General features: G+C 35.3%; 1 protein-coding gene across 1 annotated transcript; it reads right to left on the bottom strand.

Annotated features, from left to right (window-relative positions):
* Nucleotides 1–3183: 3183 nt before the first annotated feature.
* Nucleotides 3184–4195, bottom strand: LOC110767999 (uncharacterized). Its single transcript, XM_021971678.2, has one exon. It carries the CDS (start codon nucleotides 4081–4083, stop codon nucleotides 3361–3363), a length of 723 nt encoding a protein of 240 aa, XP_021827370.1. The 5' UTR covers nucleotides 4084–4195; the 3' UTR covers nucleotides 3184–3360.
* Between the last annotated feature and the right edge of the window lie 12282 nt (nucleotides 4196–16477).

Below are 16477 nucleotides of genomic sequence, written 5' to 3'. Positions count from 1 at the left end.
CTTTAAAAGAGAAGAGTAATATAACAATAGGATGTAGAGGAGTTTGTATTTTTCTATAACTTAATATGAAGAGTGGTGGGGTGTGGGGTGTGGGGTGTGTGTATAGATGTACTAGGGTTAATTATTAAGTTGGATGACCTTTTTTGTCTTTTTACACAATAATAAAACTTACAACTTAATTATTTAAGTATTGGGGTGAACAAAGAGAAGTGCGGGGTTTAAATAGAAAATATCTTTTTTTTTATATATATAATTTGTGCTCCTATATTGGGTATGATAGCGAATCTCCCTTAAAATTTTGCATCAACTCAATTCTCACCCAACGATTGTGCTTTTGTTTGGTCAGCACCCACCTTTCCTACTCCTCTTTGGTTGCCTGTGATTTTTAATGGCAATGAAGTTCTCAATTAACTCTCATTAATCTTCAGGTAAACCTTACCATATCACCCATCGATATTACAAAAAGAATTGAAACAGAAAAGAAGGATCCTAGGGTTTAGGAGTATGAGATAGAGAGAGAAAGAAGGAGCCTGGATCTAATTTAAAATATCAATGTTGATGTGAAGAATATTTGAGAGCTCTGTGGTTGTGGGTTTTCAAGCCTATCTGTGAAGAAGATGATAGCTATTTTCTTACAAGTCCATTTTCCAATTATATGAGATTTTAAAGAGATCCATCTAATATCACTCGATGGTATATATGTGTCCTTAATAATTGCTAGCCTTTTGAATTCTGAACCATTGTATTGATAGGTCGAATCTAAAGATGGACCACATAGCCAATGGGATCTAGTCCAGTGAAAAAAAGTCTAGACTTGCAGACCAGTGATTTCAAGTTCGAACCCGCATGACACCTTGGTAGTATGTGTGAGAAACTTTCCTTCTCTTGTACATAGTTTAGACTACTGGTTTTTTTTTTCTATTTTTAATAAACAAAAAAGATGGACCACATCATCAATAACTCTACGTTGGCAGCGAATGAATACCTATGGAGAGAGAGAGAAGCCTAAGATGCTTATAGGTGTATAGTTCTTGGTATGGTAAAGAAGCCACTGTTAAGAATATACATATATATATATATGCATACAGAAGAATGACCTGATGAGAAAACTTGAGAATTTACCAAATAATACGTAGGGGAATGTTTGCTTCATTTTGGCTTTAAGGAAATCTGAGTTTCTGAAAAAGGTACAGCCAGCTAGCTTTTGTAAAGGAAGTAAAGGTACAAGTACGCCAGGCCTAGATTGGAACCTAGCTATAGCTGGCTAGTAGCTAGTCCAACTATCACTGTTCGAGTATTGTAGTCTTGCAGGAAATTGATCGCTGTAGAATTTGTAATGTGCATTTGTGTGTCTCTAGTTAAATGTTTTTGAATTAATATTTTACTTGGACTTTGGTCGTGGGAATATACACAATTTCTATACAAAAGCAGCTGTTACATAGTTTTTCTTCTTTTTTTTTAACCCGTCATTCTTAACCCCAATTGACGACCTAACGGTTGTTGGAGAATGAAATTAATTAGGGTGTCTGATTTTCCCATTCCTCTTTTATCTACTTACACTCTCTTTTGTTTTTAAATAATTTTTACTATAACAAAAAAGAAGTGTAAGTGAACAAAATGGGAGTGGGTGCATACAATTTCCAACAAAGGAAGTGGGAAAATCAGCTCCCATTAATTATTATGTTTTCAAGAGGCTCTAATGGAGATGGTTACTGTAATTTGTCACGATTCAGAGAGACAAATGAGCGGCCCACTATCAATTGGTTCAATAAAAAAATGTCAACGAGCATGGGTATTTGTGTCCATATATAGAGTTTGCATTGGCACTTGGAAACACCGATATTGTATTTGTGTCTACAAATAGGGTTTGTGTTGGCACTTGGATGTCCAACATGGATATTATCTCCAACTTAATCACCTAGTGTTGAGTTTTATCACAAAAGGTATCGATGGTAGTAGTAGTAGAACCCTTCATTTATGTATTGTATTTGTTTTGTCACGTGTCTGATATGGGGCTTTACATTCTTTAATACGCTTCTCGTGTGGGACAACCCTTTTTATTATATGCAAGCGATATTGGAGGATGGAGGATTCGAACATAGGACCTCACAGGTGCATAGATAACTGCAACACTTTTGATTAATAACTAATGTGTCAGTTTTTATTTGCTATGAATAAATATGCTCTAAGGTGCGCCTAGACATGAAACAAATTAAACAATGTCATATCAGTTAATATCTAAAAAGTTGGTGTCTCTAATACTACTATACCACAAAAGGGCATCGATGTTATTAGTAGCTAATAACCATTCAAGTTTTCCAACATAGATTTTACATTCTTCAACATAATTAACTTAAAACACTTTATATTACAAAAGCACTTATTATGTTTTTTTTTTTGTTTTTAAAAAGTATATGGATTTGTTTTATGGTCTTAAAACATATTCATTTTAATAGGCTGAAATCTTTTATTTTTATTTTCATAACTACGCCACGACAAAAAAATCTATTTACGATAGAATAAAACGGTACACCAAGCCAGAAAGAAAGAAAGACCCTAAAGTTGTTTAATTACACGAATGTGCTAAACATGGAGTTGCCTCAACCGCCAGAGTGGTGTTGCAAAAGAGCTCTTAATTTGAAATCAATTGACTCGTCTCCTTCCCCAACTTCTTTTGTGGTGCAAAGTGAAAGTGATGATCGTACGTATAACTGATAAACAATTACTCCTCCTCCATGAATTGATCGATCGTAATGAATATTTACCATCTGATATTAATGGCAGGCCAACCAATCAAAGGATCAAAGCAGAACTTCGGGTTTTGAAATTTTTTTTGAAGTGGCATTTTTGTGGTTTGTGGAAAGAAGAGGAGCGAATCAAATAAGCATTACGTGATAGAAATAATCCCCACGGAAATGTATGCCCAGGGACAGCACTGACCCAATTTACTTAGAAATCTGTGTAACGGAAAATGACACTGCACTGCCAAGCTTTTATCTCACTGTACCACTACTCCAAAAAAAAAAACAAAAACCCTAAATAATTATTCATTTGCTTTCACATGATATATATAATATACATAATTTCTTTGTCTTTGTATTTATTTTATAAGATATATGCCTTTCATAGCTTTCTCTTTCTCTTACATTTGCAGCTTTCTTCAATCTCACACACAAAAACTAATTATACCAACCATGAAAATAATTAAAAAACAAAAAAATCTCAAACAGATAATTTCTATGAAAGCTGGCTAGAGTACTAGCACTGTGTAATCTTACACATCAATATATGGCACACGATCTCTTCCTCCAACTGATGCAGACACACGCCATGTATTTTGATCCTTAATCTCTTGTTTGGTCAAGATGGTACTGTTGGTCGGCCATGGCCAAGGCGAAGCTCTAAATCAAGCTCTTCAAAATTGCCTTTTTCGGTCTCAGGTGTTGAGGGTTCTGGATCATCAGTTGATTTGCTTGAGTGACAATATTGGGAATTGGTTCCTGGTGGCACAACTGATGCTAAGTAGTCATGAGGTGGAATATTGGGTGAGATTGAAAGGAGAGTGGATGGTGATTGCTCAACGCCATGTGAACTTGAGCTCATCAAAGTTGTGGCAGTGTTGAAGGATGCACCATTCATACTACTAGGGCTTGGCAATTGGTAAACCAGGCATAACCCACCATTTGCATTGACAAATTCTTGAGTTGGGATTATGAATGAGGAAGTGGAAGCGGATGAGACTGATGCCGGGTTGATCGGAGGATGAGATTGGTGGAGCCGGGCGCGGTCACGGCGGTGCACATTCATGTGGCCGCCTAGGGCTTGGGCAGACCGGAATTCCCTTCTACAAAATGTGCAAGTATAAGACCTTGGAGGCCAAGTGGTTCCCATTACATTACCGGTGTCCTCCGCGAAGGCTCTCACTTCCCACGAGTCATCTTCGGGTTCTTGAGCTGGCTTAGGGTTCCACATCCAGGCTTTGGGGGGCAAGCTAGGGTTTAATAATTGCGATTGGTTTTGATTTTGTTGTGATAGAGCCAATTTTTGGAGCTCGTTCAAGGAGAGAAGGCCAAGCTCAGCCATGGTAGAATGGTGCTTGTACAAACATTTAAGATATAGAGATATTGATGGAGGAGTTGATGTGGAAGCAAATTGTGAAATGGGTTAAATAAGGGGATAGGCTAAGGAGAGGGGAGTGTAGAGACAAAATGAAACCCTAACACTCGAGTGTATCACCAAAGTTGGGCAACAAGCAGTTGTACTTTAGCACAATAGAGATTAAAATAACTTATGCCACCTCCACTAGCTGTGTTCTGTATAGCAGGACAGTTAACTTTGGCTTCAACGTCAATCCATATGTGTGTTTACTGGTTCAAATATCCCAAGCACAACTTGTGGGTCAGATTTTAAGATAGTTTATAGAGCTAATAAGACAACAGGGGTTTATGAGTAATAAAGAGGAAATTAAGTTCTACTTGGAATTTAAACAATTGGTAATGCTGATGAAGTTTCTTGGGGCATTGATTGGCATGCCATATATGTTCTTTATGGTTCACTTTAGAGTTCATTATTTTTTATGTGATATTTGGAATTAATTTAAATATGTTAATTTTTTTAGGACCTTTTTTTATTGAGAGGGGCAATAATATACTAAACTCACATACACTACACGGATGTTAGGACTCGAACCCATGACCTTTTCTAGAAGGAACAATTGCTCCAAACCACTAGTGAGTCCTTTGTTGCATGCTTAATTTAAATATGTTAACTTGAAGGCCTAAGTGATAAATGCTTAATTAAGATTCCTATTTTGTAATCTAATTGACATTTCCTTTTTTTGGAAGTGATGAATTTGTATTGGGGAAACTGAAGCAAAATTACAATGACTTCGTTTAATCAGAGACATCCACAAATTGTTTTAGCTCGGTTTGGAAACAAAATGACACATCTCATTAAATGGGCAGTAAAGTAAGTTACATGTGTGAGATTCTAAGTTAATTAAGTGTGAAGGTCAAAGTTCATTATCATTCGAGCTAAAAGGCCAACAAGTTTAAGCTTGTTTAGAATCAATTTATCTTGGTTGATGCAATTGTGTAATACCTTAAATAGAAAAAAGAAGAAAATGAATATATCCAAACTAAACACCATTTTTCTGGTACTATGTTGATCTCATTGGTGTCAGTCCTCAAACCTAAGACATGCTTTAGTAATATCTCAAAACCAACAAATCAAGGAAACCGGCAACTAAACAGCATTTTTTTGTTTTAGTAGAAGGCCAAAAAGATAGGAAAAGGTTCCGATTCTCGGAAGCATTGTGTGATAGTACATGTGACAAATTTCTGTGTCCCCTCCTCCTCTCTCCCTCTATTTTTCTCTTCAAACATTTATTGGGGCTGCAAGGCTCTGGGTTTGTTCGGGGAGAGAGAGAGAGAGAGAGAGAGAGAGAGAGAGAGAGGGTTGGGTGCCGAGAGGCTATTGCAAACCCACGGTTAGATGGGGGTTGGAGTGGGGGAGGATGAGATGGGGGTGGGGGTTGGGGTTGGGTGGGTTGGAATTTTTTTAGGGTTACTTTTTGTTGTTTTTTTAATTTATTTATTTATAGTTTTTAATTAATTTAAAAAGTAAAGAAAATTTTGTATTAATTTTTAATCATATATTTTTTTATATTTTTAGCTATCAAAAGTCTTATTTACCCCCACAAATGTAGCATGTGCTACTCACATGACTAAATTTAACAGAAAATGTCGCTGAATAATAAAGAGTTGGTGTACTATTTGAACGAATAATTTAGTTGAAGGATCAAAATGTAACTCGAGTATAAATTTGAGGACCATTTAAGTAAATAATCCTATTTAAAAAATTAAGGATGCCATAGCAAACTTCTTTTCACATTCAAAGGAGGCCAAAATGGAATATGAAAACTTATTTTTGTTCTCTCTAAATTTTTCTCTCTCCTTTAAGGACGCCAAATTGCCTAATTAATTACTAAAGTAAGTTCAATCAATCAAATAAACGTATGTCCAACGTACTCCACTTGGATGTGGACTGTCATATACAACTTGTAATTCAGTGTCTGCACTTGTCATCTTCTTCTTAAATTCTCTTTTTTGTTACTTTTCTTGTTGTCACGTAAGTAAATCCCTCTCTTTAACAAAGACAAAGACTAAACCAATTACATTATTTTAATCTTTTGATTAAGAATTGATTAATTATCATATCTCTCTTTAACAAGCTGAAAAGCTGATCAAGTGTTTTGACATAGCTTTTTCCACCAACGACTAAACCAATAATAAAACTTAATATCTTACTTTTTCATAACATTGTTTGCATCGTCTCCAGTCTGCCACTAATTAGACCGACAGGGATGAGCTAGCTCTTTTACTTGTAACACATTCTTAGTTGCTTATTTTATTTGGTAATTACCATATCCTACTAATTAGTGGGAAGAGAATATTGTAAAGTGCTTTGACTTCAAGTGCTTAAACTGTGTGATAATTTTAAATAATTTCTTTTTCCTTATTATCTAGTGAATAACGAGGTTTGTCTATTAAGCTAGCTAGTATATGTATCTGTCACATTCACCCATCGGATTAATATTGGTCTTATCATCCAATAGAATATTCGTGATGCATGGTAAGTTAGAGGCTAATATGCTCAATTAAGACAAAGATACGGGACATCACTAAAGATAAAAGAAGAAGGGAATATAGAAATGTAACGAAAAATATAAGTGATGTGTTATCATGAAATACGGATAAATGCATAATTTTTAAATGCATATATTCAAACTTTATGTGTATAATTTATAGTTTTATTTTATAGATATTTATAAAAATACCCAATCCTAGACATGTATTTATAAAAATACCCAAGCACTATTTAAACATAGAAACATACCCAAAATGGGTTTTGGGCATGTGTGTAATGATGGGTTTTGGGTATGTTTATAAATGGGTTTTGAGTGTGAGTAATGATGAGTTTTAGGTATGTTTATAAAGTGTTTTGGGTGTTGGGTATTTTTATAATTTCAGCCCCCATTTTGGGTATTTTAGTGAAACTCCATTTATTTTAATTAATTATATTATAAATCGACTTAAATAATTATAGCATTAATGATATTACTACAAATGTGTAAATATATTTTTTATTTGTTTATGAAAAATGTGTAACAATAAAGAATCCGTGATGTCCCAAAACAAGAACGTAATAGCACTACAAAAATCTAAGAAGTTGTTGGCATATATTTCATCCCATTTGAGCCGATTGACCACTAATGGTATGCCACATGGACGGCCCAATTAGCAGTGCCTCATCACTTGGTCCAACACGACCCAACTGACTCGATCACCTCGATCGACAACCAGGTGTTGTAACCCCTTACAGACCATGGTTGACTCGAATAGTCTTGCCCGACCGACCACTACACTTAATGAAGTTGACAACCATGGATGGGCCGCAATACCACATACTCGGCTTAGCTTCCCTATATGGTCGCCTTGGCCTAATCCTACCGACTAAACCAAAGACAACTGAGAGTTGGTACGAGGTCATCTGTTAAGAACCCATGGGTAGATTTTGCCAGTAAAATCTGCTTGTAATGGAATGTTGCTCAAGAGCTCTTAAACCATTTTAGGATATGCTATTTTTCTAATGTGGGATCTCAAGTCATAATATTCCACCAAGCTTCCGTACCCAATGTCCATGTTGGCCCACTTTATCGACACTGACACAGTGATAGCTCTTTCCTTCCTTTGTGGTAGCTTCACTCAACTACCAATATTCAATGACTAGATATCATGCCCATACATATCACCGATCATTTTAATTCATCCTATAGTCACCCCTTTCATGAAATTGAGCCTAGTTGTGTGGTGACCTAGCTCTTATACTAATTGTTAAGAATCTATAGATAGAACTTGCCTCTAAAAAGCTTTTGTAAGGGAAAGGTGTCTAAAAGCTCTTACACAACTCTAGAATATGTTATTTTTCCAATGTGTGAAAGAGTAGGACTTTGGGATTAACTAGACTGCCAGGGCCAGGTGTCAACACATGGATGGATCTTACATTAAATGCACTCTAGATGTCATTTGCTCTTTGCTAGTTGGTTCCCCCTGCAATCAGCAACCACATCTCCCCTTAATTAGGGTATGGGCTAGGCACCATTCTTCCCTTAATTAAGGAAGTTCTGTGGGAACAAATAAAATTTGACTCCAACCACCACGTGGCAGGATTAGAATAAAGCACAACTCGCGTGTGTGTTGCGCATGATCTCAACATAGGACTATATGCATGCTAGCTTAATCTGGGTTGCACATTGTATCCTAAAGCGAGTCTCGTTCCCTCTCCATTAGGTAATACATTGTAGGTGAAGATGCCCCTTTATCCCTGTCAAAATACATGTGATAGCCCCTTAATGTGACAGGTTAGGGTCATTCCTCACTAAGTATGAAGTACAAGCATTCCAGAATTAAGTGGTAGGCCTATTGCAATGCAATCTCACGACGAGTCTTTCAATCCCTTTAATGTCACATGTGTGAATAAGGCCACCTAGAACGACGTCACATGCCTAAGGATCGTGCAAAAGCCTTCAGTTGTCGTAAGGGTGGTGGTTGCAGTGTAAGCTCACAGTTTCACCTTCAGAGAGACTTTAGGGTTTTTCGGGAAAAGTATGCTTTTTTTAAAATAAAAAAATTAATAAGTTTAGAAATCAGTTAAAATTATTATTAAAACAAAGGAACAAAGTATTTGCAATTATACCAAAATTAATGGACAACATACCATATGGATTAGAGAGGCGCGTAATTTTCATAAGTAAATGTGTGGCTTTTGAGGAACTTTGTTTACTAATCAGCCACAAATTTACCAAGTTAGTGCAGTGATTTATTTTCTTTATTTATTCTTGGTTTCTATATTTTTACTCTCTAGTTTGTTCCATATTTACCAAAACATGTGAGCAACCCACAAAGAAGTATGAGATAGTAGAGTAACAATAGACAACAAGTGCAATATGGAAAACTTACCAAGAAAATGGGAGACTCAAACAAGATTCCAAAAATGGGAGACTCAATCACAATTCAAATATCATAAAGCCCATTTCGTTTTAGAGTACGTATAGAAGCCCAAAAATGTAAATTCAAGTATAAATCAAAATTTTAAGTTTCTAAACTAAATCAACCACAATCATCATCCAACAGATCAGTTGTTAAGGAAATAGAACATAAAATCATTATAGTTCTTACAAACCATGACAAAAAAAATACACATAAAGCACCATATTATACTTTTGTTTATCATACTAGGGAGGGAAATTAACATTGTTAGCTTAAGCATTCAAAGAAACTTTAAAAAAAGGAAGAGAGAAAGGTAATGCCTGTGAAATGATTCTTTTTTCTAATGCCTGCAACGCACTTGTAGAAGTTAAAAATGAGTTACAAAGAGAGAAAGTAATGCCTTCTAGCAATTAAGATTCAATAACTCAAAGATTATCCTTCTATCTGAAATTCCATCAAACAACCAAAATCATGCTAATGGTATATGCACTAACTACATAGGTATATATAGATGCACCAATATTCATATTGCAATCAAATGAAACAAGAAATCAATCCATTATTCGTAAAAACAAGATAGAAGAAAAGAAATCAAACCTCCCACGAAATCCTCATTCATATTAGGGAGGGAAAGTCTTATTCAAACTTGCCATAATCTTACTTCCCAATTTTACAAAATAGAAGAAAATAAATCAGATAATTTGAGTTAAGATACATTAAAATAGGAAAAATCATATTCAAATACACTTAACATATGCTGAAATAACAATGAAACGTTTACCCCATTCAATTGAACAATTACAAGCATGGTGCTGAGCTTTAAAGGATGGAAATGCTCCAAATAAAGAATACTCAATTAAATCGACCTTTTAGGATTTATTGATATCAATATTTTGTTGTTTAATCATCTGATTTCATTGGATTTCAAGATGTACCTTTCTTGTTCTGACAAAAAGAAGAAGAAATATACGTGGTTTCATTGCAATGCTTCGGTCCAAATAGTTGGTTATGAATGTTTTTGAGAATACAAGGTATTTTTGGAAAACAACACCGTTTGTTGTAAATAACAATTTACATTTATTAGCAAAGGGAAATATCAATGATTTTACTGGCTCTAAAGAAGAACTTTGAATTTTGAGTTCATACTAGCTACATGGAGCGAAAATAGAGCGATTCTTATTTCAGACTCTCCTAAAGTGAATTTGATTAGCATTCCTCATATATATCATGTTAAAGATTGTACCAAATTAGACATGTTTGACTTGAAATAGAGAAATATTTGGAAATAGAACAAATCTATGAGAATTCATGGTTTTCATATTTATCACACACACAAAAAAGAATTTTTTGAACACATTACATAAACCACTCACCTCGATAATGGAATCCCAAGAAGAAATGACAAGATAATCCCTCAACCAATTTCTATAGTAATACCATAGAAGCCAAACACCAATATTTTCAAGTACTTTAAAGATAAGATATACAGCTATGAAATTTGCATGGAGATAATACTAACTTGAGGTAATGACACCTAGCTATAAGGATAATGAGGAAAAGTTACATATCCTTGAGTCTTTACACATCGAACCTCCTAGGAAGAATAGTGGTGTCACCTCCAGCTACAAACACTTGAATCACACCTCATGCTATTGATTGGGTGAGACGTAATATCAATCAAACACCTCTGCTAAGGAAATCCACCTCAAACTTATATATCTTTAGCATTTATGTACTCATTTTGACACTTGTAGGCTGCTATTGTGCTTACAAGCACCTTAATAAATATGTAAATCACTTTAGAAATATAAGACTCTAGCTTTCCAAGTCAACTTTAACTAGAGTGCATACTAAAGCATGAATTTCTTTGATATATATACTTAAAAAAAATCTTATTTATAAACTAAATAATAGTAAAATATTTCATCCCCAAAATATATATTTTAAATATACGGGTCTTCATAATCATCTACAAATATTTCCTCAAAGATGTGCTTCAAATTGCGAAGCTTGAACCGGGGGATCAATAATAACTTCTATCATAAAAAATGGGTTCACTTTATGAAATTCACCCTAATATTTATCATATTTCTTATTCATCGATGATGTCATATCATTTAAAATTGTGTCCATGGTTGCCCTTGCTTCAATAGGAGTTGTAACATTCTATCTATATAAGTCCCGAATCTCCCCATCTATGGCAATCAAGTCATGGAAGCTTGTATGTGATGTTAGATGCAAAGAAGCTGAAATTTTCAAGGTAACATCATAGAAGGTCTTCAAAAATATCATAAATGTCACGGCTTTGTCCCAATCTTCGTCACTAGGTGACCCCACCCTCTTAGTAGTCTTAGCCTTGCCCTTTCTTTTCCATTTCCTTTCATTTCTTCATTTCCCTCATCCTCTAGTTCATATTCCTCTTCATTTTTCTTAAAGTACATTAAGTAAAAAGAATTGGGATCATCTCACATCCTATCAAAAGATTTTCGAAATTTCAATGCTGTTTCAAGCATCAATTAAGTGGAGTGCCACCTAGTGGGCATATCCATCACCACTAGTTTGCACTATATTTTGTCTTTTTCAGCACACTTTTTGAAGTAACTCAATTGAGAAGATCCTCACCTTACATACTTCACTACATTACGAATTGCCTCAATAGAGCTTTCTAATCTCTTCAAACCCTCATTCTAACACAATCTTTCCACCTATTTACTTTCTTCCTCACATACTCAATTACCTTAGTATTGGCAGTCGCATTATCTGCAGTAATTATGAGTATCTTCTCGTAACCCCAATCAATCAAATAACTTTGAAGCAATTTCCCAATGTTCTCCCACTTATGACTATCAATTAAACGAAAGTTAGAACTCTTTTGTGCATTTTAAAGTTGGGACCAACAAAGTGGGCAATCAACACCATCTAATTCACATTTTGAACTAATGCCCAAGTATCGATTCTAAGGCATAGCCTATGTGAATGTGTATCGGCTTTCAACTTCTCATTCATTTTCATATACATTTCTAGAAATCTTCTTCCAAGAGTTCTACAAGAAGGTGAGTGAAGTTGTGGGCAATCAACAGTACAACATTTCATAAACCATTCTCCCTCAACAAAACTAAAAGGTAGCTCATCTAGAACAATCATCCTAATACAAGCATCTAGACAATTATCTTTGTTAAAACTCCTAACAATAGGTACATTACTCTTAGATGGATCAAATGTGAGTGTTTTTATGTTCTTTGTTGGGGTCTTTTTCCGTCGGAAGGGTTGTTCGAGCTTATTGATTCTCGGACCGCTATAGAGTGGTGGATCAAGTCTTTGTTGTCCCTTTTTCTGAGTTAGCAAGGACTAGGCCCAAAGCATCCTGAGGGAGAAGCAAGTCCTAGGGGAGTACTCTGTTCTTCTTCCAGCGGCTGTGTGTTTGGTGCTAATGTTTCCGGCAGCTTGACGAAGAGTTGAATGACGTGCTGATGTTTTCGGCAGCTTAACGAAGAGTTAAAGATGACTTGCTAATGTTGATATGAGATTATATGAGCTTGGCATGAGAGCTTGGAGTGTGGGAGCTAAAGATCCACAAGTTTAGCAAATGCGAATGCATGTGCTTGGCTTGGTGTTGGATATGCTTGAGTTTGGGTGTTGATAATTTGTTGTTTGTGACTATGGTGTTTATAGCTTGGAAGGAATGGAAAGCTTAGAGTTATGCTTGGTGAGGCTTTATGAATTTAAGAGTTTCAAGAAAAGGATAATGGGAAGAAAAGCTTGAGATTTGAAGGTTGTGATGTTTATAACTTGGAAGGAAGGAAAAGCTTGGAGTTATGCTTGGTGACGCTTTATAGAGAAGATGATGGATTTCAAGGGTTAGAAAGTAGGAAACATGGTTGTGATGGTTGAGGAATGGCTAGGATGGCCGTTGGAATGCTTGCAGCAGTCGAAAGGAGGAAGGAAAGTGGTTTGATGGTTGTTGGGGTGCTTGAGCAACCAAGAGGTGTTGGTTGATGGATGCTTGCAGCAGCCAAAGGATGAAGGTTGATGGCTAGGATGGCCGCTGGAACCGCTTGCAGCAGCTGAAAGGAGGAAGGAAGATGAGTTCTCATGGTTGATGGGAAGCTTGCAGCAACCAAGAGAGGTTTGATTTTGCCCAGCAAATGCCTCCCAATTTATAGAGGGTGAGGGTTTTCCTTTATTTCCAATAGGTAAAGGGAGGTGTTGGAACCAGCCTATTTCCAATGTTTAAAAGGGAGCACTAGGGCATGCTATTTTCCAGTAGGTGAAGCTAGGTACCATAAACTGATTAAATCCTATGGGTAAAAGGAAGCACTGGAAATGGCTTATTTCCAATGGGTAAAGCTAGGCATTTGGAAAATGACTATTTCCTATGGGTAAAAGGAAGTGCTTGAAAAATATCTCATTTGCTCACCCATATTGGAGAACTCTAAGTAATGGGCTTGGACTTTGGTGCTCCCAAGTAGCTAGCCCAAAGTCTCCATTATCCAAGAGCTTCCGTGGGCCTTGTTGACCTCCGTAACCTTCCACACCACAATCCCTCATGCAAGCCCCGTAAACCACATGACTTGGGTTCATGTGAGCTTGGTAGGTGATTGACATATGAAAAATGTATTATTGGCTTGGCATGACATGCACACTATTTCTATATTTATTTAATGAATTAATTCCCAAAATACAGCTTGGATTAACGCATGACCAACATTATATGTTATATTGAGCTTTAAATGTCTTTGGGCTTCTCGTGACTTTTTTGGGCCTCAACATTCTTATATCTATAAGGGTAATGCAAACATTGTTTGTTTATATCCTTTCGCATGTTGCTAATCTCATTGTTCTTGGTATCACTAGCATAAGTACTACTACAACACTTGCACTTCTCTTTTTTCAACCTCTTTTCTTATAGTCCCTTCTGTATTTTTCGCCTCCAATACCACACCATACTTTTCAAAGTGTTCCCACTCTCCTTCATAGTAGGTTTCCTCTTCCTAAGACTAGATAGTAATGGTGGTTGTAATGGTGATGATGTTGTAGAAGGTACAACAACATCACTTGAAGATACAACATTATTATTGGCAAACATTTGAACCTCGTTAGAAGCAGGTTGCTATGCATTTAAGGCAAATTAAAGGCACTCAAAAAATGCAATCAATTAAGCATATTCATGTAAAAAGATTGAAGGCAGTCACGCCAAGCACTTAAATACAATTAGAAGCATGTTTCTACGCCAAAAAATAAGATTCATGACACTTAAATTTAATGAAAAGCATGTTCCTACACCAAAAATCAGATTCAAGATACTTAAACTAAATTAAAAGCGTTCATAAGTATAAGACAATAAACTCGTACCCTAAACTCTATTTTCATAACCTGGATATTAAACCCTAAACGTTCACGAAATATGGCAACATGCATATCAAAGGCCACTCCCACACTATTATATTGAAAACAAAGGACATTTATGAAATAGAATCTGAAAGACTAGATTAAGAACACAATCAAAGGCCACTCCTCCACATACATTCAACAATTCTCATCTTCCTAGCTTGTACTATACAAATGCATATACCCACCAAATTTAGGTGATAAAAGCAGTAAAAAAAAACTTCTATTATGCTAGACATTTGAAAACTTCGTGCACCAACTAAAACTTAGAACCATGTACGTGAAGAAGGCCATAAAATGATTCTTTACATAATACAATTTCCTTGTATGAACAACACAACAAGAGATACACAGATTCATACATGTTGACAAAAAAAAAATTCATACAGATGCATTTAAACATATCAAGCCCCTCAATGAAATAAACAGATACATATTCAATTAAACAAATCATATGCACTCAATCAAGCCGATATTGAAACAATTTTGAGGCTTATAATCGAAACCCTAAGCATTCAAACTAAAGGTGTCAAATAGGCTGTGTCGGGCCGGCCCGACCAGTTTAGAGTCGGCACATTTAATAAACGGGTCGTGTTGGGCCCATTTATTTATGAAAATCATCAATTGTGGCTCGGGCTGGGCCACTAAACGGGCCGAGATTGGCCCACGCCAAATTTGACTTATGTATTGCATTTTGTTTTATAAATTTTTTTACAACTTCATTTAAATCTTTTTTACAATTATGTACATACAAACAAAACTTATTATTTGTTGAAAAAGGAGGCCAATAACTTTATTTAAAGTAAATTTCAATAGAAAAATGACTAGAGTATTATTTGGATTTAAAAAATTGAAACTTGAAAAATAAAATCATTATTTTATATATAAAGAAAACATTAAATTTTGATATATATTATTAGAGAAAGGAAATAGGCTCTAATTTAATATATAAATGTAATAATATTATGTATTATTTTTCTCTAAAATAAATATAATTTAATAAATGGGCTTTAAATGGGCCAGGCCTGCCCTTTGGGCCTAATTACCTCGTCCCTGCCAGCCCAAAAATACGGGCCATGCCGTGCTCGGGCTAACCCGGTTCGTTTGACACATAATTCAAACAAAGAAACAATTGTCACACCGCAATTGAAGCCTAATAATTGAAACCCTTGTGGATGCATAAGAGATTGAAGCTAAACAACAGCAAAAATTAAAAAAACAAATTATGGTTATTTTCAACAAAATACCAAAAATCAATAACCCAAATAATCACTAAATTGGGGAAAACGAAAAAATTGTCTTCCTTTCATAGATTAAAACAAAATACATACTTCTTTAGCCTAGAATGACCCAGAACCCTCAACAATTGGTATTGATTCTTGGAAAAATTGGACTAAATTGGATGTGGTTCGGTTAAGCTCTCGGACAAAGTGAACCAAAGGGAGAAAGAGTCTTTCTCGACTCTAACTGAGCGACTTAGAGAGGAGAATCAAAGTGAAAAATGGTAGTGGAGATGTGAAACCCCGTATTTTGAAAAAAAAAAAAATATATATATATATATATATATATATATTATATTTCGGGAAATTAAATATTACATATTTAGTTTATAACTTATATATATATTGTCTTGTGCACTCGTACATATTTATCTCTTATTACATATATTATTCTATTTTATATATATATGAATATGCTTAGTCATTGTTAATGTTAGACACGTCCACTGTACCAGCCAACCTAGGAGCACTATCACCGACCCCCGGGTCCGGGGCATGACAGAATGGTATCAAAGCATAGGGATTAGACACCCTTGGGAACTGTGGTAGAAGATTAGTGTGAGCATATAGGTTTGAATTTAAAGAAGTTATTAACAAAGACCTTTAGGAGTAGATTTTCTTAATTAAGTGCTAGTAAATTTCGAGGACGAAATTTCTTTTAAGGAGGGTAGATTGTGAAACCCCGTATTTTGAATATATATATATATATATATATATATATATATATATATTATATTTTGGGAAATTAAATATTACATA

Source organism: Prunus avium, chromosome 5, assembly GCF_965620075.1.
Source record: "Prunus avium chromosome 5, drPruAviu1.hap1.1, whole genome shotgun sequence".
Taxonomy (NCBI): Eukaryota; Viridiplantae; Streptophyta; class Magnoliopsida; order Rosales; family Rosaceae; genus Prunus; species Prunus avium.
Note: the sequence above shows the minus strand (reverse complement) of the source record. Positions and strands in the feature narration are given on the sequence as shown.